Source organism: Leptinotarsa decemlineata, unplaced genomic scaffold (assembly GCF_025532065.1).
Source record: "Leptinotarsa decemlineata unplaced genomic scaffold, Ldec_3_MD MMD2_tig00003335_RagTag_RagTag, whole genome shotgun sequence".
NCBI lineage: Eukaryota > Metazoa > Arthropoda > Insecta > Coleoptera > Chrysomelidae > Leptinotarsa > Leptinotarsa decemlineata.
The window spans coordinates 6,125,775-6,149,333 of record NW_027412587.1 but is presented as its reverse complement, the minus strand read 5'-3'; the positions used below and the strand labels follow the sequence as shown (position 1 = coordinate 6,149,333).

At 31.9% G+C, this 23,559-nt stretch overlaps 3 protein-coding genes across 3 annotated transcripts; 2 read left to right on the top strand and 1 right to left on the bottom strand.

Moving 5' to 3' along the window:
- Positions 1-255: 255 nt before the first annotated feature.
- On the top strand, positions 256-14,914 carry CCT2 (Chaperonin containing TCP1 subunit 2). The gene is made up of 6 exons (XM_074178025.1): positions 256-391; positions 586-895; positions 4,231-4,530; positions 4,782-5,218; positions 11,189-11,532; positions 14,572-14,914. The coding sequence occupies exons 1-6, from the start codon at positions 389-391 to the stop codon at positions 14,780-14,782; spliced, it is 1,605 nt and encodes a 534-aa protein (XP_074034126.1). The 5' UTR covers positions 256-388; the 3' UTR covers positions 14,783-14,914.
- A 3,620-nt stretch (positions 14,915-18,534) lies between these two features.
- U3-55K (U3 small nuclear riboprotein factor 55K) lies at positions 18,535-20,072 on the top strand. The gene has a single exon (XM_023167595.2). The coding sequence runs from the start codon at positions 18,642-18,644 to the stop codon at positions 20,016-20,018; it is 1,377 nt and encodes a 458-aa protein (XP_023023363.2). The 5' UTR covers positions 18,535-18,641; the 3' UTR covers positions 20,019-20,072.
- A 777-nt stretch (positions 20,073-20,849) lies between these two features.
- Grx3 (Glutaredoxin 3) lies at positions 20,850-23,494 on the bottom strand. Its single transcript, XM_074178024.1, has 3 exons — positions 23,318-23,494; positions 22,824-23,258; positions 20,850-21,349 (listed from the first exon to the last, which is right to left on the bottom strand). The coding sequence occupies exons 1-3, from the start codon at positions 23,362-23,364 to the stop codon at positions 21,172-21,174; spliced, it is 660 nt and encodes a 219-aa protein (XP_074034125.1). The 5' UTR covers positions 23,365-23,494; the 3' UTR covers positions 20,850-21,171.
- Between the last annotated feature and the right edge of the window lie 65 nt (positions 23,495-23,559).

The window sequence follows — 23,559 nt, the reverse complement described above, 5'->3', positions numbered from 1 at the left end:
GATCTGATAAAATATATTGATATATGACGATGGCATGAGATGACAACCACCGTGTCAATAGAACTTCGAACCCAAATCCAAACAGATCGAACGATGATCCAATCCATAATCCCAAAAAACCACAAATATAATGATACTCAAGTTTCATTATATTTGTGGTTTTTTTACTTTCATGGTCAACCATGAAAGTCTTTCTGTACTTATTAACAAGCAACTCCATTTATAGCGACTTTTGGAACACATCTCAAAAAAATTTTTCAAAATTGAGAAGAAGATATTTTTCACGGTTTATTACTCTCTTCATTTCGTTGTCGGTAATTCGACAAAAAAAAATTGTCACGGTATATTTTTATAAAATTGTTAAAAGAAAATCCTAAAACAAACGAAAATGGTATGTAATTAATGTTTTTCCACACATTTACCCAAATTTAGCGAATATGCTGTGAAAACCTCCCATCTCCATTCCTTTTCTTTCAATAAAGAAGCAGGTGTGTCAAAAAATGTATAAACTGGGCATACCCACGTGCTTTTTCTAGAAAATCTAAAATAAATCTATGAAAGTAGTGATCACATTACGTTTTTCAGGTCTCCCTGAACCCAGTTAGAATTTTAAAAAATGAAGCTGAAGAAGATAAGGCAGAAATTGCTAGACTGAGCAGTTTTATAGGTGCTATAACTATGGGGGATCTAGTAAAAAGTACTTTGGGGCCCAAAGGAATGGATAAGATTCTAGTATCCAGCGGAAGAAATGCAGGATCTGTAGAAGTAACTAACGATGGTGCCACCATTCTCAAATCTGTCGGTGTGGATAATCCTGCTGCAAAAATTCTCGTTGACATGTCGAAAGTGCAAGATGATGAAGTAGGTGATGGAACCACATCTGTCACAGTTTTAGGTGAGTTGAATATAATTCAGAGAATCTACAATAAGAGTAACAATATTGAATATTCTTGTTCAGGCTACGACAGAGTTGAATTTTCTTTGTAATTTTTGTATTTTAATTTCGCATTCCTGATCACTGGGTAAAAATATGTAGAGGAATTTAAAATTTCACTTGTATGATGAAAAATTAATGAATGTGAACACTGCTAATTCACCAGGAAATAAAGTCTATATTGTGAAGATTTGTAATTCTTATGAATACTGTTATTGATTTTCACTAAGTAGTGACTTAGAGCATTACAATTTGTATATTACTTACAATGAATTTCAGTATATAACCACATTTTTGACATGTGCAAAGTCTTTATGATTAGAAGCACAATTAAATATATATGTCAGAGGACTGTATCGAGAAGAGGTGTATGTACATATTTTTAAATAATAATTGTAATTTATTGAACAAAATTACAATTTTGCTCAACTGGCTATCGACCGAAGTCCTTCCACCCGTGAAATAAAATCTCAAAATATCCATACTCCAAACTGCCTACACTGTAGGTTCTGGTAAATGTCTGCCGGAAAACAACAACTTCCCCTGTTAATACCACACTGAATATTGGCACACCACAAAGGTTAGTCTTGCAGATGGTTTCTCGTTAATCCAGCAGCAGGACCATGCTGAAATTATTCGAGTTGATCACCTAGAGACCGGTTTCGAGGTATTACCTCTCATCAGTGTAGGAAAGCTCCAACCCAAACAGCAAAGCGCTAGGCACTCGATTAATTTCAACATGGCTCAACTGCATGTTCCAAATCTTCGTCTAAAAGTCAGCTCCATCTCATGAACAAAGCCCCAAGCGGAAAAGAAACATCCAATGTGCCAATACTCTAACAGGGTATTGCGGAAAAACAATGTATGGATCAAGATAATGCACCTGCTTATTCGGCATTGCTTGTTCATAATTTTTTGATCAAAAACAACATCATAATCATGCCTCAGCAGCCACCTTATTCATCAAATTTGGGCTCCAGTGACTTTTTCCAAAAATTGATCTCGGTTTGCTGTTTCCTGGACTAATGCTGGGCGTCGACCAATGCTTACCTATGTGATATAAGACAGTCATACTTCTACATCTACATTTCAGTTATATATTTCACTGCAGGTAGTAACGTATATAGTTTACAATTACTTGGGCCAATTTTGCACAGCCCATGGGGCCGCCCGAATTTTTGAAGGTTATGATCGAAATGTATAACACTTTGGATATCCTTTGCTTTTATGAAAATGGTCACAATACAAGCTTCAGTAACCTATTGAGAATTCCGAAACACAGAATGTCACTTTATAAAAGGTTTCCCCATTATGTAATCACATTTCGTAACATGCTGCCTATTGTGATGAAGAAAACAAGAAACAAAGTATTTTTTCATCATATCTGATAAAGAGATACCAATAAAATAAAATATGGGATACTTGATTCAAACAATGTGTTCAATTTGAATCAATTACATGTGGAGTTCTCCAAGGCTCGATTCTGGGCCCTTGTTCATTCATAATCTATGTAAATGATCTCTCTTCTTATATGTCACCTCATTGCTTTTGTCAACGATACTACTTTACATGATTTGAAAAAAAATTATACAAATTTGGTGCATGGAGTAAATCAAATTCAAATGAATACTGACATGGTTCAAAAGATACACTCTAATGGTGAAGGAAAATGAAACTTGGCATTAAACTTTCAAAATTCACTTGTTTCAAATATTTAATGAAAGTCTTTTTTTGAAGGAAAATAGTTCACTAATTACCTCACATATTGGAAGCTGCTAGTTAAATATAATCAAGTGACATCCAGTACTTCAAATGTAAATTCAGGAATCCCTCAAGGGTCAGTATTGGTTCCACTGCTATTCTTGCTGTACATAAATGACATTATGATGCATGTTAAAAGGTATAAGATAAAACTGTTTGCCAATGACACTATGTTGTATTGTTCTGGGACACCTAATGAAATCTCAGAATGTTCGAATAAGGAACTATCAAATATAAAGGAGTGGTTATGTGACAACGGCCTCAAGTCAAATGTTAATAAAACAAAATGCATGTTAATAGGTAGCAAATATTGTTTAAGACAACTGCAAGATGAACAGCTGCCATTGAATATTTATATTAATAATGTCATCATCAAGAGGGTTGCAACTTTCAAATATCTGGGAGTGGTATTAAATCAAGAATTAAAGCTTAATGCACACTGTAGTTATATTCAGGAGAAAATAGCCACGAAAATTAATCTTTTATATAGATTGAAAAATAAAATAAGTGAATATGCAAAATTAACAATATATAAATCAAAAATAGCACTCCACTTTGACTATTGCAGTACGTTGCTCTATTTTGTAGGCAATAAAAATCGGACTACAGAAGCCTCAAAACAGATCCATGAGGGCAATATTGAGTTGTAATAAACGCACATCTGTGAAATACATGTTGGAAACAGACTCTTATGTCCGCTAAACAAAGAATAACACTGAATATGCTGATATTTATATTCCATATTTTTTGTTTTGTATTTTATAAGTGACTGACTGTATTATGAAGAGTATTTTTTGCTAATAATAAAAGAATGTATATATATATATATATATATATATATATATAGAGTTTATTATTATTATTTTTTTTTACTATTTTGTGAGTTGCCATATATACGCTTTGTATCGCCAATGGTCAAGAAGAGTGATTTATTGAGGGGAAGTAGATTAAGTCTAAAAAAGTCAGTATTTTTGTATCAGTACAGTACAGTATTCTATTTTCCTGTCATATCAGAAATATCTCTTGATAACAAATTGTGTCTACTCTACTGAAGAGAATGTATCTTTTTTATCCAATGCAACGCAAACGAATGACTAAGCAGTACAATATTCAGATACAAAGTAAAACTGGGACCTCTAACTTCTTCGGGACATGAAGTGTTTGAAAAAATGCTTGTCCTGGATTCATTACTCTATATTTCATATAGTTTGTGAAATGTAATGTGGACTTATTTTATTTGTGTTTTATTCACCTAAAATATCAATAAAATACCTACCCATCTAAGTTAAAATCTTGCTATTGGAGAAATACTAATGAAACTACAATAATTTTCAATTGATAGCCATTTAAGCATTTTTTATGTTTTAAATATGTATTTAATTATATATACTTTGAGTGTGTCACATACTTTATCATTATTTTTTCATCTCTAAGTCTATTGACTTACAATATATACTTGATGTATCCAAAATGGTGGATAAATATTATTATTATTATCATCCCAAGCACCAGTTCTCAATACAGTGTTTTTTCAGCTGCTGAACTTCTTAGAGAAGCAGAAAGACTGATCGAACAGAAAATTCATCCCCAAACGATTATTGCTGGTTGGAGGAAAGCTGTTGATGTAGCCAGAAAAGCCCTGCGGGATGCTTCAATGGATAACAGCGATAATCTCGAAAAATTCCGTGAAGATCTGTTGAACATTGCCAGGACAACTCTGAGCTCGAAAATTCTCTCACAACACAAGGAACATTTTGCAAAACTATCCGTTGATGCGGTACTCAGGTTAAAGGGATCAGGAGATTTACAAGCTATCCAGCTTATCAAGAAAACTGGTATGATATTATTAATATAAAACTATTAACTTCTATGTAGTATTCGTTATTATTATAATTATTGCTTTTTTTGCACTTATTCTATATTGGAATCATACATTTCTGAATAAAGACTTTCTAATGGTATAATTCTCCATTTCCCTTCCCAACATTCATGTTATACTTCTTTTCTAAATCCCTTCTTCACCACTGTTCCTATACCTATAATTTGAATGAGTGTGTACCTCATTCATTTTGTAATTTTATTCCAGGTGGTACTCTGGAAGACTCATTTCTAGACGAAGGTTTCTTATTGGACAAAAAACCAGGAGTCCATCAACCCAAAACAGTGGAGAATGCCAAAATACTCATTGCAAACACTCCCATGGACTCTGACAAAATTAAAGTATTCGGCTCCCACATCAAAGTTGACTCAATGGCCAAAATAGCTGAGCTGGAGTCCGCCGAAAAGGAAAAGATGAAGGACAAAGTCAACAAGATCCTGAAACACAATGCCAACGTTTTCATCAATAGGCAACTCATCTACAACTACCCCGAGCAGCTGTTTGCCGATGCGGGCGTTATGGCGATCGAACATGCTGATTTTGATGGGATTGAGCGTCTGGCGCTCGTGACTGGAGGAGAAATTGTCTCTACGTTCGACCACCCAGAGCTGGTCAAGTTGGGAACATGCGATCTCATTGAACAGGTAACAAAATCTTTGTTGTATAGATAGATAGACAATTTTATTAATTTTCATTAATCATTTACATGACATGAGATAAGTCCAATAGTAGTCATAAAGATAAGATGAATATAATAGTTTGAATAGTCAGGTATTTACACATAAAAACATCAAGTAATTGATGGAGCATACAATATACAAATATAAGTGTAGAGTTGGATGCTAACTATTTACAAAACTTGTTGAAATTATAAAATAAAATGTACATATTAAAAGTTTTCAAAATATGACCGTCGGTCATTCGATGTAGTTCTAATATTCAACTCAATGTATTCAGTTAGTGAATAAAAGAAGTGATGGAGCAAAAAATTGAATTAAATTTTTTGCTAATTTTATGTGTTCAGAAAGTAGGTTATAAAAGTAGCTTCCAGCATACATGGGAGATTTTATGTACCATGTTTTGTTGAATTGATTTAGATGTATGTTGTTTTTATATCTAGTATCTTGCTCGTAAAGATCGCTATTTTTTGTAAATTAATTGAATTCTTGCAGGACTGAATTGGAGGCAGTCGTATAGAGAGGCTTTTAAGCAACTAAAGATATTAACTTTGACAGGCTTGTATCTGTATGAACTGTGTATATATATATATATATATACAAACATAAAGATAAATTCTTCAATAGAACGGATCATCAATATGACACTGGATCCAGAAATCTTCTTGTGCCTGCTGTGCACAGAACTAACCTATACCAAAAAAGTCACTTATATTTGGAATGTAAAGTTTTTAATCACCTCGTATCTCTATCCAAACATCTCCAAATATTAATATTTTTAAATCCAGACTTAAAGCATTTCTTATTGAGAAGAACTATTACAGTATTAGTGAATTTATGACATAAAAGTATATTTTATGAAGATGTTTTCTTGTTGACAATTCAAATATTATATTTGTGCTGTTGTTTTTCAACTGACAGTTGTCATTTGTACTATGACACTTTTAACCTTTTTCTAATATGTTCTTGTTGTGTCTTTTTTAATTAAGTCGATAGGTTCTATGAACTTTTTACATTTCTATATAATTATATATTTTACTTATTTTATATTAATAACTTATGACTGTGTTCATATCATTTAAATTCATTTCTATATTAATTATGACGTTTTTGTCAGTTACTGCTGGAATGTATTCATACATTTATGCTTTTCAACTGAAAAATAAAGATTTATTATTATTATCATCATTGTTGTATAAATCAATAACTTATGTAGGTAAACACATGGGAACGTTAAAATATTTTCCTGTTTGAAAGTATTTCTACAAGATTCATTATAATCCATGCTAGAAATCGTTTTAGTAAAATAAACACGTGTGATACTTCAGTTGACCTACCCCATGTAATATTACAGCTAATTACCGTGAAGACAAGAGCATCAGTGTGGTCTAAGTTGAACTTAGTGTTGTTGAAGTGTTTTTGAGGACTACTGAATTGGATAAGGACCATTTTTCCATATTATTAATGAGGTGATTTCTATCATACCATTAAGTGAAGTTCTTCACTACTAGTTGTAATCATTCAAGTCAAATGTATCGTTCAACACTTGTTGAATCATTTGCATAAATGAAGACCTGTCGTTTGTTAATGTGGAGAGGTATAAGTCTCTGTTCATGTTTTTCATATGAAATCCTCTCATTATAAATTATACATAACCTGTAAATTAATAGTCAATTTAACATTAGAGAGATAATATCATTACATCATGCATCCCTAATCAAGATAATATGGCTTTAAAGTTCAGTGAATATTTTAAAATATTATTTTTCATTTAAAGTCTCAATAATTATATAATTATTTTTCACAACCTTTAACCTTATAACTTCAGCTAATGCATTCTAAATTCAAAAGTTTGGTTTTTTTTATGAATATACACAATAGAATTTTCATACTAAATTGCATAATTCTGTTGGCACCAGAAGTGTACACGACTTTTTGTCTATTGTTTTTTACTGTTCTTCAAATACCTTGGTTTTCAACTGGATAATTTTTTGAATTTTGAAGATGGACAACACTTGTTTGCCATGACCATGTAGGCAGCTATAATAATAATCTTCATTTCAAAAAAATGCCGACTATTACAGCTTGTACACAGACAACATAGAATGAAATAATGTCAACAAAAAAAAATTAAAAAGACTACATATACTCATAAATATATACATTTCTATAATTCGATTTGGTCTAAATAGTCGCTAATACTATATGGTTCTAAATATATTAAATATTTGAATATTTGTTTTATTTTTTTCTTAGATTTCTTTTAGCTCTTCAAATCTTTGATTCCATTAGGCAATTTATTGTACAGCTTCATTGACATGTAATGAGGAGTTTTTTCTGTTATGGTTAACCTATGTATAGGGAGCACGAAATTATTTCTTATTGTTCCATAGGAATGTTGATTAATATTGTTAAAAAACAGATGCCTATTTTTCAATACAAACATTAAGCATTCATAAATATAAAGAGCATATATTGTCATTATCCCGTTATTCTTGAAGACATTTCTACATGATTGATTATACTTCAAATTACTCATCATTCTGATTGGTCTTTTCTGAATTACAAATATTTTATTTATATTACTATTGCTTCCCCAAAATATGATTCCATATCTAGCTACAGACTCAAAATTGGAAAAATATAAAAATTTTACCGATTCTTTGTTGAGATATTTGTGGATAGCTACCTGCGTGACATCCGGGTCCAGGATATAAATACAGACATATATATATATATATATATATATATCTGTCTGTCTGACAGATATATATATATATATATATATATATATATATATATATATATATATATATATATATATATATATATATATATATATACAGGGTGTCCCTGGACTTCCTCTTTTCCTCTCGGGAATGTATAGATGGGGTCAAAATATCACCAGTACTTCATATAACTTTTTTTCCTAAAAGTCTTCGTAATCAAGTTACGGGCCCTTGAAGTTACAAAATGAAAAATGTTTTTCTTTGATAACTTTTCAAGTGAATATTCAAAATCATCCAAATTTTGGTAATTGACTAAACAAATGAATTCCGTCGATGAGCTTTCATGCAGGAGTCAGTTGTTTTGCTACAAAGTCAGGAACGGACTACCCCCGATGATTCACACCCCAAAACTTTGAAATGACAGATATTTTTCAATATTTTTCAACAAAATAAGGTTACTTGGACAATTTTATGAATAAAAGTACTCGTGTGGAAAGTCGATCGGAGCAACGAGTCTTGATAAAAATGTAGTTCTACTCGACGACATCAAACCCGCTCGTCCACCATTATTTGAAATGAATAATTATCAAAGCAGAAATAATAATGATAACGTTAATTCAACAACATTTATAACAGGAATAATACAAAGTATGCTAAAATGAAGTCGTAAACAAAAAGTACAGTACCTATATGGAAGTTTAAGTCACAATTGTGATAGCAGATATTTTTTCAAAAGAAATATCAAGTTCTGTAGATTCGTGGTGTTTTTAAACTAACAAGCTACTCTACTATGAAATATCGAATTCATTCCATATTTTGTATGTACATAATACGTGTGGAATAATCACGTTTTGTGTTGATCAGTTATCTGAATCTCATGAAACTCAACATTCGAATGTTTCAAATTCTTCTTCACAGCTAAACTGTTGAGGAGTTTCACTGATAATTATAATTTTATGAGAGAAATTCTTTAACACGAATCTAAATTTAGCTGAAAAAACGCACATCGGAAAAAATATTTACTATACTAATAAAAAGCAAACAAATGAACTACAAAAATGGCTGCACATGATCAGGTGAAAAATATCCAGGGAATAATTATGTTCCATTTCTTTCACAGATGTTGACAAAAAAACCTTTTAGAAAGTTTTGATGAAAAATGAGAAACTGGAATGCGATTTTGTTTTGTTGAGTGGTGCGTTGTCATATGACTATCATTGTATTGTCAATATTCTATAGGATATTTTGAATTTTTTTGATATGGCCGAAGAGTTTACATTCAATGAATATGCAGATATGCATGTATTTTATGGACGAGCATTTTGTAATGCTGCAGAAGCTCGTCGTCTGTATTCCGAGCATTTTCCCAATCGAACGGTACCGTCAAGAGAAACATTCGAGCGTGTCGATCGCAGCTTGAGGGAGACAGGTATGTAATAATTGATAATTAATTTGAGCAAGTTGTTTTATTTCGATATTATTGTAGGTACAGTTTTGCCAAAACGAGGTGGTGAGGGCGCTCCTAGGACTGTACGTACCGTTGTATTGGAGGAAAATATTTTGGAAGCCGTCGCTGATGATCCTTCAATGAGCATCAGAAATCTATCAGAACAGTTCCATACATCCAAGTCCACTATTCATAGAATAATTAGGGAACAACTGCTCCACCCATTTCACATCCAGAAGGTACATGCCATGACACCTCAAGATTTTCCAGCACGACTGGAATATGCCAATTGGTTCATGGATAGGCAAAGAGAGGATATGACTTTTATTAATCGAGTTGTATTCACAGATGAAGCAGGTTTCAGTAGAGATGGAGTTATCAACTCTCATAATCTCCATATATGGGCCGAAGAAAATCCCCATGGGATATTGCAAACCAAACACCAACGGAAATTCAACGTGAATGTTTGGGCTGGTATCATAGGAAACCATCTTATAGGACCATTCGTTCTACAGGACCGATTGAATGGAGAACGTTATTTGGAGTTCATTCAGAACGATTTGAATGGACTTTTGGAACATATTCCATTGCAAACCCGAAGAGATATGTGGTTTATGCAAGATGGCGCTCCTCCTCATTTTAGTTTGATTGTGCGTGACCATCTGAACCATATTTTCCACAATAGATGGATTGGTAGAGGTGGGCCATATTCATGGCCATCGCGGTCTCCGGATTTAAATCCTATTCACACAAGAGATGCATTGTTGAATAGAATAACATTACATTGTGAAGCCATACGAAACGACCCTGGAATGCTATTTCAAGTACGGAGAGGGTGTCTTCGCAGACTAAGAAAATGTATAGAGAGAGAAGGTGGTCATATCGAGCAGTTTCTGTAGCGGATTTTTCATTTCTGTTTGCTCTTGAGGCTCTTGAGTTTTGTTAGTTAAACGTGTTTGCATTATAAAAATTCGTTATGAACATTTTACCTATCATTTCCATTTTTCTTAAAAACTAATATTTTCGAATAATGGTAGACATCTCAGGATAAATGTTGTGAATTAACGTTATCATTATTATTTCTGCTTTGATAATTATTCATTTCAAATAATGGTGGACGAGCGGGTTTGATGTCGTCGAGTGAAACTACATTTTTATCAAGACTCGTTGCTCCGATCGACTTTCCACACGAGTACTTTTATTCATAAAATTGTCCAAGTAACCTTAATTTGTTGAAAAATATTGAAAAATATCTGTCATTTCAAAGTTTTGGGGTGTGGACCATCGGGGGTAGTCCGTTCCTGACTTTGTAGCAAAACAACTGACTCCTGCATGAAAGCTCATCGAAGGAATTCATTTGTTTAGTCAATTACCAAAATTTGGATGATTTTGAATATTCACTTGAAAAGTTATCAAAGAAAAACATTTTTCATTTTGTAACTTCGAGGGCCCGTTACTTGGTAACGAAGGATTTTAGGAAAAAAAGTTATATGAAGTACTGGTGATATTTTGACCCCATGTATACATTCCCGAGAGGAAAAGAGGAAGTCCAGGGACATCCTGTATATATATATATATATATATATATATATATATATATATATATATATATATATATATATATATATATATATCGTACATCCCAAAAAAATTGTTCAATATTAGTTTTTTTCATTATAATTATTTTAACTATATTGACAATCAACCATATAAAAATAAATTTTATTTTCAATAAAATCTGTAATTATTTTCTTTGCCTAGGTAATGATCGGAGAGGACATTCTCCTGCGCTTCAGCGGCGTCGCTCTCGGAGAAGCGTGCACCATTGTCATCCGCGGCGCGACTCAGCAAATAATCGACGAGGCGGACCGATCCCTCCATGACGCCCTCTGCGTCTTGGCAGCGACCGTCAAAGAGAGTCGCATCGTCTTCGGCGGCGGCTGCAGCGAGACGCTCATGTCGACAGCAGTGAGCAGGGCGGCCGCCAACACGCCCGGCAAGGAGGCCGTCGCCATGGAGGCTTTCGCCAGGGCGCTGCTCCAGTTGCCAACCATCATCGCTGATAACGCAGGGTACGATTCTGCGCAGCTAGTTAGCGAGTTGAGGTAAAGTGTTTATTGGTTATTTGTTATGGCATTCAATTTCTATTTTTAAAATCCAAATTGGATATCAATCTGTATATCTACAGAATAAATAAATTAACTTATGTGGCTGAAATACAAGAAACAGAAACAATATAAAAGTTGAAAAATATAAGAAAAATAGTACACATAATTCTTTATTTTATAAAGGAGCAGATTGTTTTAATGACGTCCCACAAAAAATTGAAGATAGTGATTTGATAAATATATTCAAGACAATTGAGGAATTACTTGATCAAAATATAGTATATTCCTATGTATGACTTTTTTATGTAACTTTTAATTTATACATATGTTTTTTTAATCATGCTGTTATATATATACCAAGAAAAGTACTTAATAAAAATAACTGCTTAAACGCAAGCGAGACATAAGTGGAACCGCTTATAGGTGTGACACCTAAGTCAACTTGCCAAGTTTTTATGTCAGTGTTGGTGGTTTGACCAATCAAGCGACAACTGCAGTGGCAGAAATTTGGGATATATATATATATATATATATATATAGATATATATATATATATATATATATATATATATATATATATATATATATATATATATATATATATATATATATATATATATATATATATATATATATATATATATATATATTCTATAGAAACCAGTACCATTCCATCAGTCTTAAAAATTTCAACTATAACACCAATTGCTAAAGTTGCTAATTCGAATAAGGCATCTGATCTTAGACCAATCAATATGCTCTGTACTATTGAGAAAGTATTGGAAAAAGTAGTCTATAGGCAACTTGTTGAATATTTAGAAGAAAATAGTTTGTTAAGTAGTGTACAGTCAGGATTTAGGGGCAAACACAGTTGCGAAACAGCACTGCAGTATGTTTTAGATGAGTGGAAACTAAACCAAAATAATAAATTAATCACAAGTGCTGTTTTTTTAGATCTTCAGAGGGCATTTGAAACTGTTAACCGCTCTTTACTTATTAGAAAACTAGAAAGCTTTGGTATTATTGATGATGCTTTAAAATGGATGATGGAATATTTAGATAATAGAAAACAGAAATTAAAATTAAATAACATTTTATCTTCAGAAATTATAAACGAGTGTGGTGTACCGCAAGGTAGCGTGTTAGGTCCTCTTCTATTTTTATTGTATATCGATGATATTTCATTTATAATTGATAGATGCTTTGTTCATCTGTTTGCAGATGATACTTTAATATATTATGCATCAAATGATCTGCTTGATATAATTAATGTAATAAATGAGACACTAAAATCTGTATATAACTGGTGCTGCTTCAACTCGTTAAAAATTAATAAAAATAAAACAAAATTCATGATTATAGGAAATGAGAAGCAGTACCATGACTTCAAAAAATATAATTACAATATTAAAATATCAAATGATAAAATTGAGTTAGTAAGAAAAATTAAATATTTTGGTGTAATTGTAGATAATAGAATATTTTTTAAGGAACATGCTTCATATATTATTAAAACAATAGCATTCAAAATTAATTACATAAGTAGGCAATCTAAGCACTTAAACCAATGGTCGCTTTTACTTTTGTATAATAGCTTGATTTCACCTCATTTTACTTATTGTGGAACCATCTTGTACTTACTAAACCAAAATGAAATTGGAAGACTTCAGAAACTTCAAAATAGAGGAATGAGAGTAATATTATCTTGTGATAGAAGATGGGAAATGAGAAGCAGTACCATGACTTCAAAAAATATAATTACAATATTAAAATATCAAATGATAAAATTGAGTTAGTAAGAAAAATTAAATATTTAGGTGTAATTGTAGATAATAGAATATTTTTTAAGGAACATGCTTCATATATTATTAAAACAATAGCATTCAAAATTAATTACATAAGTAGGCAATCTAAGCACTTAAACCAATGGTCGCTTTTACTTTTGTATAATAGCTTGATTTTTACCTCATTTTACTTATTGTGGAACCATCTTGTACTTACTAAACCAAAATGAAATTGGAAGACTTCAGAAACTTCAAAATAGAGGAGTGAGAGTAATATTATCTTGTGATAGAAGAACACATATAACATTAATGTTGAATACATTAAAATGGTTATCAGTAAAAAATTACTTTCGTTATTTAGCATTAATATTTATTTTTAAAATTAAAACTGGTGATGTTCCTGTATATCTACGTGACAAATTAAAGTATAACTTTGAATATCATGAATACAATACAAGAAATCGCAATAACTTTAATATACGTCAGACTAGTAATGTCAATTCAAATAATACAGTTTTCATTAAAGGAGTTCAAGCATTCAACGAACTACCGGAGGATATTAAGAATGCTACCTCTCTAAATATATTTAAAAGAAAATTAAAAGTGCACCTTTTAGACCTACAAAGTGTTTAGTATAGGAACCTGCTAATACAGTTTTTTTTCTTCTTTTTATTTTATTTATTGTGCTGTTTTTATTTATATGTTTCAATGTACATGATTTTAAATTTTAATTGTGACATTTAAATTTTTAAATTAGATTAAGACTAATATTGTATGGTATTCATATATATATATATATATATATATATATATATATATATATGAATACCATGAAAATGGGAAATGAACCTTGAAAATTGGATAATACAAACATCAATTTCATATGACAATTGATATTAATAACAAATACACAAAGTATTGGAATGTAGGCTTTCACTGCTGGCATGTCAATGTTTTGATTGGCTTCCAGGTTTTGCCGTGGTCTTTGGGAATTACAACCAAAGAAGACCACGGCAAAACTCAAAAGCCATCAAATCATCTTAGAAATATTGCTATATACATATGCCAACTGGTACTAACGTCAAATACGTAGAGTACCCAACATAGGAAAAATACAGGTACTCAAAACTCTTATCTGAAATGATCAATTCCGTTTAAAACAGTATCTGCATCAAATATCTTCTTGTAAAATTCAACACCGATGTTGTAATACAATTATTTTTCCTAGTTACTGATATATACTGGTTTTTAGGGCTGCACACAATGCTGGAAAGAGCACTCTGGGGCTGGACATGGAACGTGGGGAAGTGGGCGACATGAGCGTGCTCGGCATCACGGAGTCTTTTGTCGTCAAGAGGCAGGTGCTGGTGTCTGCCTCTGAAGCTGCTGAGATGATCCTGCGTGTGGATAACATCATCAAGGCGGCGCCCAGGAAGCGGACGGAGGACAGGGGGATGTGCTAGATTTTTCGAAAGCTTTGTGTTTGGTTTAAGCTTTCATTTTAGTTTTAACGCTCCGAACGAATAATTTTGGATTAACTGCAACTTTCTATTGTACTCGACATACACATTTCTAAATAAAGCAAAGTTATTTAACATATTTTGTGTTTTATTTAGTGGGTTGTGTGGGTGAAAAAAAGTAGTATTTATTTGTGGCCATCATTTATGAAGATCAAGGTGGAGAACCTTCAAATGTAATTATATTTTGTTTTTGTTTTTTCTGATTGACTCAGTGGTTACTTGAAGATCCATAGTAATATCTCAAATCGTTTCCGGTGTAGTTTGTGAAATTGTTTTTATTTGCATGAATATAAATGTATGTGCATGTATATAAATCACATGTGTGGTTTCATAAAATTCAGTTATTCAATTATTTTAAGTAGTGTATATAAGAATATTTTATAGTACTTTTGAAGTGTCATACTGCAGTGTAGAACAGTAAAGGTTTGCTCTACCACTCAACCCTCAAAGTCAGTTACAAGGCCTAGCAACAAAAAATATTAAAAAACACATGAGTAAATTATACATCTGATCTCAATAAGAATTTGAACAACAAGAAAAATACATATATTTGTAGGGCCCTACAATCTGCATACTCCCAAGCATCGAATGTGTCACAATAGGCAGATTAAGACCCCAGCATTAAGTCACAAAACCCATAGTGTGTCATTACCTGAGGAGTATGCAGATTGAGACCTCAGTGTCATAGCTTCTTGAAAATGGCTTCAATGTCAAACAACTGAAAATATCAGATGCACTTCAACCAGGACATCAGATTGCTGATCTTGGAAACTTTTCCGAACACACACACACACACACACATATATATATATATATATATATATATATATATATATATATATATATATATATATATATATATATATATATAAATATATATATATATATCTATCTATATGTAAACATGCGTCAATGATCACTTGAAAAATGTATAGATACTCAAACACAATGTAGAAACCTCCGATTCACCACATACATTGAGCCAACAAGTTTCTGACAGCTTTGATAAAATTCTCTTCCTTCTATGTATAAGGTGAAAGCTGGAATCTTGCGTTTTTTTACGGTAATGGTGATCCTTGGCCCATGAAAGAAGAAAACCATCATAGAGATAGAGAGTAATTTTTTTATTTTTGGAGACATTTTCGATTCCCATAAATTAAATTGACTGAGAGATATTATCTTTCTGAACCAGTTTGTTTTCATTAGATTCAAATGGAAGATCACTGTCTACAGTTGTGATATCCCATGTTGATAAACTGGCGCAGAAATCATATCTCTCAGTCAATTTAATTTATGAAAATCGAAAATGTTTCCCAAAAAAAATATTTTCTGTCTCAATATCTGTTTATTTCTTAACGATGTTCAATTTACTAGAGTCTATGCTAATATGAGTTATTTAGGTACATATTTTCCGATTTTTTGGACCAAATACTACTTATGTTTTAATCATTGAGCACACATATCTCCAGCAAATAATAATGACCTGTTGAGATTATGAGTGATCTGATTTTTAGCGTCGTCTATGTTGTGTGCTTCAAAAAAGATAATAGATCTGGGTGTCATCGGCATAGAAATGTTTACTGCAATATTGCATTTCTCTAGTTGACTGCAGTATATTTTTAATAGTTGAAGAATGGGTATCATTAGCTCTAATAAAATGTATTGACAAAGATTTAAGACCTTCTAGTCATTATAAAAAGCTGAAATTTATACTTATGTAAACGAATATTACAATAAATGAATTAAGCAATCGATATTCGAGTGTCTAATAATGTTTTCATCTAGGTGCAAGTCACATAAATTAGAGACCACTCACGCCGTAGTCCCCTTGAATATTTCAGGGATCGTGGCGGATACACGACTTTGGACTCGCCTAATTAAATGAAGAACAACAAATCCAGAAAACTATTACCGCTAGGTGGCACTACAAAACTCAGCGATGAAGTAGAAAATTCTGGAGTATCTTGAACAGTCACAACTTGGTCACAGATATATTTTACTCGTATGTGACTTGGCTCTCTATGTAAGGGTAAATTCTCGGGAGTTGTTCTGTTTTCACAAAACACTGACTTGTTAGTGTAATCAGTATTCATTTATTGAAGAAGTAACCTGTGATTAATTGACGTCTTCTTATTCTCTTTTTTTATGGTCTTTGCTTCACTTCGGCTTAGTAGACCAGTAAATTGACGTCTTATTGGTCTAGTCCTAAAAGTTGAAATTCGGAAACCTCACGATATCAATTCAGGCAACTAAGACAAGAAAATGAAACGATGTATAAGTGTGTCACGGAAACAAATATATTGAATTTTTTTTTTGATTGAATTGATCAATCAATCAATATATGCAAGAGGAAAGACTCTTGTTGACAAAGCATGGTTTACATGTACAATACAATAGTATATGCCTATTAATTTGTCAGTGTTTTATATAAAATGGTTAAAATTTGCAGATATAAACAATAGATAATACATATATCTTTGGTCTAGTTGTAAAAAGAACTAAACATAAAAATAAAAATATATAAGTAAAAATATATAAAATTAATCTTTCGATGAAATCACACATAAATATAGAATAGAGATAATTTAATCTTATAGATAAAATGCAAAAAGCTACAGTTAGCCCAAGATACTGTCACTATAATACTCCTGCAGGCTGTAGTATCCTTTAGTTAAAAATATGCTTTTGACGGTTTTCCGAAAGATTCTCGGGCATGATATATTTTTTACTTGCCTTTGTTCCGAGTTCCGTAGTGATAACTCTGATTGCATAGCAGCCCGAGGCTAGGTTTTTGTTTATGGTCCTTACATGGTCGTCAAATCGTAATTTATCATGAATGTATATACCTAAGAATTTTATGCTGGTATTGTTATTTATTTGTTCCTTTACGGTCAGATTTTCATAATTGAACTTGAAGGTCAGGATTTTGGTTTTATTTCCGTTGAAGCAAAGATAGATTGAGTCACACCAGGTTTTAACTTTCTGTAAGTCTAGAAAGATACGCTCTTTCAGAATTTCTATATCACTTCCATGCCATAGTATGGTGGTATCGTTTGCAAACATGGTTAACATAGAGATAAAGACAGAGACGTATAAATTGGCCCTTATTACTAATTAATATCTTTACAAAAAGTTCAATTATAAAAATAGTTTGACAATTACAGAAGAAAGTGATATTTACTGACTGACAAATTACAGTGAAGATATTTTACTTCATGTGACCTTGCAAAAATAGAGATGGAGTTTTTGAATTATTTCATCCTTGTTATCAGGTGAACCAATATAAGTAAGGTGAAAGTACAGAAATTTAAATTGTTCAATTCTTTTGTGAAAATCGCATTGAGTAGATTTCTGTAGATTATTTACAAAATATTTGTACTGTAAAAATGCCGCATGATGTTCAATACAAATTTTGTTCTTCCTTTTCCAAGAACTGTAAGAATCCTTAATATTATCGAGCATAGAAATCATTCATTACACACTGATTGAATATATCGGGTTGAAGATCTGATTCAATTTTATATAGAATAACACAGAAAGACATATCAATATCATGAAAAGGTTATCTTGGCTATTGCTTCCGTCCGGCGCATTTAGCCACATTAAATTATCTTCTTCCTGATTTAAGGAAGTGTCATGAAAACATCAGTGTCATGGCACAGAACACAAATTAGTATACAATACTATTCAGTGGTCACGAAACGACATACGTCAAAATATAACCTAATAATTTTTTCACGTGCATAGTCCGTATTTGGAAGTTGGGTTCCAATTTTTATGATTTTAGTTCTTAATCTGAAGAATGTCGTTCTTTATTAAAGGCAAGCAAGTGAATGGCGTGAAACGTACTAAGTACGCTACCGACAAAAATAATAAAAAACGTAAGCTTAACACAAAAGCCAAGAATTCCAAGAAAAATGAAGAAATTACCAGTAGTGAAGATGAAGGTTTGGATGCTGACAAAACAGCCGACACTTATTCATCCGAAGACGAAAATGAAACTGCACAAGAAAAGAAAGTACGACTAGCGAAGCTTTATTTGGAAGAAATTGAAAGAGAGGAACGGAATAGACTTGAAGACAAATACGTGGATGATACTGTTATCTCGAGGAGACTTAAAGAAGATTATTTGAAAGAAACAGGGCGACTTAGGCTGACGGTTGCAGAGAAATACAAAAGTGTAGATGAAGAACAGATTAAAATATTGAAATCACGAGAGCAAAGAAACACCATAACTTGTTTGTGCCTTTCTTCAGATGATAAATACGTGTTTGCTGGAAGTAAAGACGGAGCAGTTGTCAAATACTCTTTAACAAGTTATAAAAAAGAAGGCATTATACCATTTGTTAAAAATCCTACTTCAGAAAAACCCCTTGGACATAGTAGTCAGATTTTAAGTATAGCCATTTCATCGGACCACAAATTTTTAGCTGTAGGTACGAAATCTAAGGAAGTGTTTGTGTGGGATCCAAATTCTCTCAAATTCATAGAGAAATTATTGGGTCATAAGAGTGCTATAACAGGACTTTGCTTCAAAAAAGACTCCAATACATTGTATTCCAGCTCTGAGGATCGTACTCTGTATATCTGGAATCTAGACGAGATGACATATATAGACACTTTGCTTGGACATGAATATATCATTGCTTCCATTGATACTCTCTATAAAGATAGACTGGTTTCTAGTGGGGGACGAGACCTTCGAATGTGGAAGATTCCCGAAGAGACGCAGTTGATATTCAACGGCCATTTGGGAAACATAGACAATGTCAGGCTTGTAAATGAAGAAAATTTTGTTTCGAGTAGCGATGATGGACAACTGTGCGTATGGAGTATGCTGAGGAAAAAACCTTTATGTGTAGTGGAAAATGCTCATGGCATAGACCCCAGTAATCATCAGCCATACTGGGTAAGTGCTCTAGGAGCACTTGTCAACACAGACTTGTTGGCTTCAGGGTCCCAAGATGGCTCTGTAAAGTTGTGGAAACTGGAAAACAATTTTAAAACGTGTAAATTGATAATGGAAATACCAGTGGAAGGATTTGTTAACTGTTTGAGTTTTTCGTCTGATGGTAGTTTTCTAATAATCGCTGCTGGTAGGGAGCACAAGTTAGGGAGGTGGACAACAGTAAAATCAGCAAAGAATCAAATTATAGTAGTACCTTTTTTAAAAGCTTGAATTGTTTTCACACTGTACATTGTGAATATTTTTGTAAATTATATGATTTTTTTTGATGTTAGTTTTTATCTATGAAATAAGGTATTCGTAAGTCAAAATGATTAACTTTTGGATGGATACCATTATATAACATGTTTAACTACTTGTTGGTTACATTTTAATACTTTTTTGGACTGGAATCAAAAACAGCTGAATAGTAATGAGGTGTTTCCTTAGTACTAGTTCGATATCTCAGAGCCTAATATACATATTTGAAAATAAAAATAGAGTAATAATGGTGTTAGAGAAAAATCCATCCTATACATTCATAAGATTTTTCAATGAATTGATCCTAATAATTTAAAAAGATTTCCCATATCATTTCATTCTTCTTACTTAAAGATTGAGTTTAAAATTATTTTTTATACAATTTATGAATCAATGGTACACAGTACTTATATGACTTGTCACAGTCCTATGTTAGTGAAGTATGATATAAAGAATTCAGGCGAAGGTAACAGTATAAAAATCAAGTAGTAGATTTTCTAATTTTGAATTAACTGATATTTATTATCCCAAAAAATTAGTTTTGAACACAGAATTGTAGTTATCTACATTGCTCAGTTTGTAATATATCACAGAGTTTAAATCTAATAGATGCACCATAACAATTTTAAATGTATTGATGCAAAATGTGAGTAAAGTCTTAAATAATTGTGGTCAACCTTATTACTAACAACTCAACTAAAGTATTTTAGAGACTTGGTCGAATAATTTCACTAAAAATGGGCATTATGTAATATTTAGGTGATTCCAAGTAAAGAATAATTAGGGTTAAAAATAAGAAAATAATGGATCTTACAGAAGTTTTTAATGAACAGTTTTCTAATCAAGGTTTCATCATGTAAAATTACAGGAACAACCTTAATTTCTCACAACCAGCAGCTGTTAAAAATAAGAAATTTTGGCAAAGTTAAGGAAGTTCTGAACAAAAACTTTACAAGAAGGATACATCCTATAACCTTATTCCTCAGTATATTTCAAGAACATTATTCGCTTACATAAAATTGAATAAAGAAACTATGTGAATAATTAGAGTAGTGAATATCAAAAAACAAATATTCATACTGAAAGAGAAAATTGAACTAAAACTACCCAATAAGACAAATGAAGTTCAAGATCTGAGGGTTGGCCCAAGTTCTCCAGAATCCAACATTTCCTTGATAATGTCCAAACCCCCTATGAGCTCACCAGCAACATATAGTTGAGGGTATGTTGGCCAATTTGAGTATGTCTTCAAACCTTGACGCACGTCTTCATCACTCAATATATCAAAAGTTTCATATGGAACCCTACAATTGAATCAAATTTAATGATAATAATGAACTATTCTATATTCATTTGCTGAAAACTTCAAACTAAATGAATTTACATATCCATACAGAAAATTAATTCACAATACATAACAATATAAATGGAAGAGAGGATTATCCAATCAAGATTTATATAATCGACAAAATGATATAGCAAACTCATACAAAGACCTTCAAGAGTTGCTGCAAGGGTCAATCTTAGGACCATCACTATTCTACATACTCTATTTACATAAATCATCTCCCTTAATGTATAAAAAAAGTTATGTAATGCTATCTGCTGATACTACTATAACAGTTTCTGGAATACATCAGAAGAGTTAGAAGACAACATTAATTCGGTTATGGATGTAATGAATTCTTAGTGCAATAGAAATCGACTTACACTGAATGTAAAATTTTTTGTTGAGACAGGCATTGAAAAATGACATCCATTTTTACAAAAGAGGTATTCTCTTAGGAATGTGTATAGGTAAAACTCTGTCGTGAGGTCTTATAATATTGATTATATTTGTAGAGAATTAAAATAAGCAATATTTGCAATGCAAAGTAGTTAAGATGGTGTCATAGTTGTGTACTAATCATTAGCCTACTCACATATGGGTCACAATATATTAATGGAAGCATATTCAATATTGTCTCTAAAGATAGTTGTAGAATTGCCTTTTCAACCCAAACCCATTTGATCACAATTATGCAACAAGAAGCAAACATTTATCAACAATTCCCAAAGAAACAAAGTTAACATTGCCTATTCTACATATTCAAGACATTAAAAGCTCGCATATCGTACTCTTCAAAAGACTAATACAGTAGTTACTAATGAGTAAAAAATATCATAACCTAGAACAATTTCTATAAGTGTCATATAAAGAATATAAAATGCAGTTAAAATACTGCTTCAATTGTATTTTAATTTCATTTCATTCAAGCTGTTGAATATTGTTTATATTTATATATTTTTTATATATGATTATTATTATATATTCTTTCCTTCATTTATGTACAGTTTGTACGATTGGGAATCATTTGAAATATACAATAAAAAAAATTGTATTATGAAAATATATGAAAGTTGTTTCAACTTTGACTAAAAAAAATTATGATTTTTGATGTTGAAGCATTTGGCATACAATATCTTAAATGCTTTTGAACATAAACTGTAGATTGTCCAAACCATCTGCGTGTGATTAATTTTGAAGTTGATATACATTTGTATGTTATCAGTATACTGAGGATGGTACAAATCTTCACATATTTGTCAAAGTCAGATATATAGATCTAACATAGTAACTGAGGGATTCCAAATGTATTATTCAATCTATATCATATTTTCAATAATTCTACATATTGAAAACGCCCAAAAGTAACAATAAATTTACTACTGAATAAAAGGTATCAAAGGATTTGCATCAATTTAAATTTCCATTCAGGCGATTATAACCTTACTTACTCCATTTTGTTTAATATTTCTACAGTTTTCCTGCTGAAACCACATCGAGGATTGTTCCTGTCACCTTTCATGAATAGCATGATTTTTGATTTGTTAATGAGCATTTTCAGCCTAGCATCTAATGATTTGTTTTTATCTACGCTATCACCACCATCACCACTCAAAGCGCTATATTTTGTTATGGCTTCGATGATTTTTGAGGGGTCGGCCCCATGGACCGTTTCGACTATGCTGCCAGACCAAAACAATATCACAGTGGGTACAGCTTCGATTTTATATTTCAAACATACTTCAGAAAGATCTTCTGCAGGGCAGGAATAGAACTTGGTCTCTGGGTACTTTTTTTGTGAAGAAAGGGTTTCTAAGAGCTCGTTTACTTGGGAACACTGCTCTGCCCAGTCTGCTTGGAAGTGGATTACAGAAAGGTTATGAGCCCTTGAAAGATAAGTTATTATCTGAATATGAGGATGAGCCAAATGCCTCATTTTACTTACTGTATAATAGATTCGAACTCTTTTTGGTCCTTTATTACAGCTTCCATTGTTATAAGTTTTTATATAATTAAATAAATTAGACTAAATAATATCGCTGATCTTTTTCAGTGAATAAATATCAAAGGATCAGATATATATTCTTTAGGTTAATCAGAATTTGTTTTTTGAAATTTGAAAATCGAAGCCAATGAAGGCTATGTTCCGTTTTTAAGTTGGTCAACCGGTAATTAACCAAAAATAAG